Genomic DNA, 3,763 nt, shown 5'->3' with positions numbered 1-3,763 from the left:
ATAATAATAATAATAATAATAATAATAATAATAATAATAATAATAATAATAATAATAATAATAATGAAACCTTATAAAGAAAATGCTCATGGCACCCCTCGACATTAATAAAAATTATTTAAGTTACTCTAAATATATATCAACTATTATCTTAAAGACCTCATAAATGTGCTGATAAAGTCCTTAACATAAAGATGAGAAGTTTGTTTATCTCTGACTCAATTTTTTATTTCATGCAGCCATATAATAAAGTTTATTTTTTTTTCTATTCTCTTTTCCACAGTAGTAAATCAGAATGATAAGCCCCCAATGTTGCCCCCTAAGCAAGCCTATGCAGATTACTCTAACCTACCCGACAATGGAATGGTTCCACAAAAGGCTTCCAGTCCAAGTCCCTATCTAGTTTTGAAAAAGGACAAGGTAAGATCCATTATCTGTCGGAGGGTATTGAAAATCTTTTACTAGTATCTATAAAAGTAATAATTTGAAAAAAAAAAAAAAAATCACTGTTTCTACCCTTAGAGAATAATACAACTGTCCCAACATGGCTGGTAATTCAAATAATTTTTTTCTAAATGCTTTTATTTTGTCAACTCCTATTGTTTTTCTTTTCAGCCTCCACCACCGCTACCAGTTAAAGTAGCTTATTCCCCACCAGTGCACAGGAAGGATATAGGAAGTTGACAGGAAACAAATCGATGTCAACTAAAAAATAGTGACAAGCCAGAAAATCAGTAAATTTTATTCACTATGTTTTTATTTTTTTATAAACATTAAACTTTATAATTTTTTAAAAGCAGGTCTAGGAAACTGTACCAAACAGTTATAGATTTAAAAATTGTAGTCCATATTCAACATCTGTCTGTGGAATGCATGTCACTTTGACGATTGCCTGTGTAAGTATCTGGCATTATAATGCACTGTCTTTAGTCGACAAGTGCCAGTGTAGTGCATGGTCACTAGTTGATTACTGGCAGTGTATTGCATGGTTCGTGGTTAATAACTGCCTGTGTAATGGACGGTCCCTAGTTGACAAATGCCAGTGCAATGCATGGTTCGTGGTTGATAACTGCCTGTGTAATGCACAACCTGTGGTTGACAACTACCATTGTAATGAATGGTCCCTAGTTGACAACTGCCAAAGTAATGCACGGCCTGTAGTTACCTACTGCCTGTGTAATGCATGGTCCCTAGTTGACTGCTGCCAGTGAAATGCACGGCCTGTAATGCCAATGTAATGCATGGTTCGTGGAAAACTAAATAGTGATCAGTTCTAGTTAAAGACTGTCAGTCTAATAGGGATGTTGGGTTTAGAAACCACCGATAATAAAGTCACCGATTTTTTTCAAATATTTTATAGTGATCAAACTTAAGAGTACTTAAAAAGAGGTTATCTGCATAAGCTTGTTTATAAGATGCAATGTTTTTTTGTGATAAGGCAATTTACAAGCAGTATTATAGAGCGCGGGGGTGAACATTTAAATGTCTTCTTATGGTTGTTAATGATATTGTATAAATGTCAAATTTGATATTGAAAATAGTAAAATTTTACTATTACCCAGTTTTCGAGATGCATTTTTAAATATAATTCTGCTGTTTTTTACCAATATTAATAAGAGCAGGTGATGTGTTTTAACAAGGGTTTGTAAATTTTGTACAAAATATAACCTTGTTTGTGAGTAAATTTAATAACTTTTAGTCCGTATTTTGACTAGTTTAGATTAACCCAAGAATGTTCCTTTTAAAACTCTATGAATCCTACAATTTGGCTGCAATGTTATGCAAATATTTGATTGTATTATGTAAAAACCAAGAGGCTTTTTATTAATGTCTAACATTTGTTTATGGTGGACTTGCTCTGCTTATGGATCTCACACTAAATCCAGGGATGGGGGTATCAATTTATTTTATACCTTCATGGTCCAAGCACCTCATTTTACATACTTTGTATTTAATCGATTTTATTGCTAAGCCCTGCCCCTTGTTTTTGAGTGCTGTATAAAAAACCCACATTTTCTAGCTACTATTCTTGCTAAGGTCCCACAGCGTAAACATACTTAAACATGTGCATTTGTGAGACAAAACCGTAATCCTGGATCTGTGGTGATTCTTCAGTTCTTAAGTATGATTGACACTCATAAAGATCCATTTTTTACTTTTGGTTACTGTTATGTTAACACACAAAAACAGAGAGGTTCATGTTATCTAATGTTTTGCTAGGGGAAAGACGCTTGGCTATTGGCGTCACAACAAGTTTTAGAGAATCGTGTTATCTAATAAGTGGCGCCACACCAAATCTAAGAGCAGTTCAAGTTATATGATGTTTTCATATGGCAAAAGTACTGCTCACATAATGCAACTGCGCCCTCTTGTCATTTTATTTATTCTCCGATGAGTATTTTATTACAATTTTCAAAGTTTTGTTTGTCATTGAGCTGAAATATATATTTCATTTTCTGCTAGAGCATTTCAATTGATATCTGTTTATAATGTGATTCATTTTTTAAAAGCTAAGTAAATTTCAAGTAGTGTAGAAGTTTAATCTGGGATTTCAGTAAAACAAAATCAATTTCTATAGGGAACACATTTTACCCAAAATAAGTTTATTTCTTCCAGGTGTTCCAGCTAATTATGAATATAATACATAATTTTCTTATCTACATTTAGTTGTATACTTATTTCCCCGAATTTAGATACACTAATTAATATTAAATAGCTTAAAGTGGTCCATATATCAAATACACAAAACAGTATTTTGCTTGGCTGATTAGGAAACCTATAAAAAGATTGGCAGATAGACTTTTATTCACATACTGTACAATGAATCATGATAAACCCAACATTAATTTATGTAATTTAACTTGCCTACTTAAGGATATATATTTTTTATCTTAAAGTGTGTTTAACTTAGTAATTGCAAATTTGCTTGAATAATACTATTGAACTTCGTTTTGTGAAGATTCTGGTCTTTTAATCGAGGAGAGGGCCATTTTTTCCTAAAACTTATCAGACGAAATTGCTGTATTTGCCAAAAAAATGTGCAATATGATTACTTGAAAATTACGGGAGAGAGACGCCGAGGTTGATTTTTGGGTATTGGATAAAACTAACATTTTAATGGAACTATTTTTACAGTAATAATTGGTAGATACAACAGTATCATTTCTGATTAGTTTTGTCCATCAGTTTTTCATTTCTGTCCAAAATGTGTTTGATGTTTCTGATTGATTTCTTAATATATATATACATACATACACCTGTCTCTTATACACATCTAGATGTGTTATATATATATGCCTATTAAAAAGAAAAGCTTAAGAATGTTCCTGGAAGGCTTCCAGCTCAGTTCGTGCATTCTTTCCATGATTTAATAAGGTTAGATTATACATGCATTCATACATACATACATACATATAATATATGGAATTACCGACCAATAATTCAGGTCATGAATGAATAACAAATACCGTAGCCAGGATTTTTAAACAGTGTGGGACAATATCAGCGTGGACCCACTTCATGCGTAAATTCAAATAATGTGGACCCATTTTCTTTAAAGTTGTCCCATTTTACCCCCGCATTTTATGCAAAATATGAGATATCTGGACCCAATTTTAAAATGCGGACCCATTCTTTGTAGACCCAATAGACAAATTATGTGGGACTGTCCCTACTTTCCCAATAGCTGGCTAGCATTGTAGGAGCGGTTGGCGCACCGGTTGTGGCTTCGACTCCCAACCTTGAGGTCGGGGGTTCGAAACTC

General features: G+C 33.0%; 1 protein-coding gene across 1 annotated transcript in view; it reads left to right on the top strand.

The window, feature by feature from the left end:
- The window catches only part of LOC117102251 (dedicator of cytokinesis protein 1-like), a 56,920-nt gene extending 53,669 nt beyond the window's left edge, over positions 1-3,251 (top strand). The window contains exons 43-44 of the mRNA XM_033242473.1: positions 284-420; positions 616-3,251. Of these exons, the coding sequence (XP_033098364.1) occupies positions 284-420; positions 616-684 (206 nt within the window). The 3' untranslated portion in view covers positions 685-3,251. The remainder of the gene's footprint in view (positions 1-283; positions 421-615) is intronic.
- Positions 3,252-3,763: the final 512 nt, after the last annotated feature.

This window comes from Anneissia japonica, unplaced genomic scaffold, assembly GCF_011630105.1.
Source record: "Anneissia japonica isolate Jap-2015-1 unplaced genomic scaffold, ASM1163010v1 scaffold165_len1371125_cov188, whole genome shotgun sequence".
NCBI lineage: Eukaryota > Metazoa > Echinodermata > Crinoidea > Comatulida > Comatulidae > Anneissia > Anneissia japonica.
Note: the sequence above shows the minus strand (reverse complement) of the source record. Positions and strands in the feature narration are given on the sequence as shown.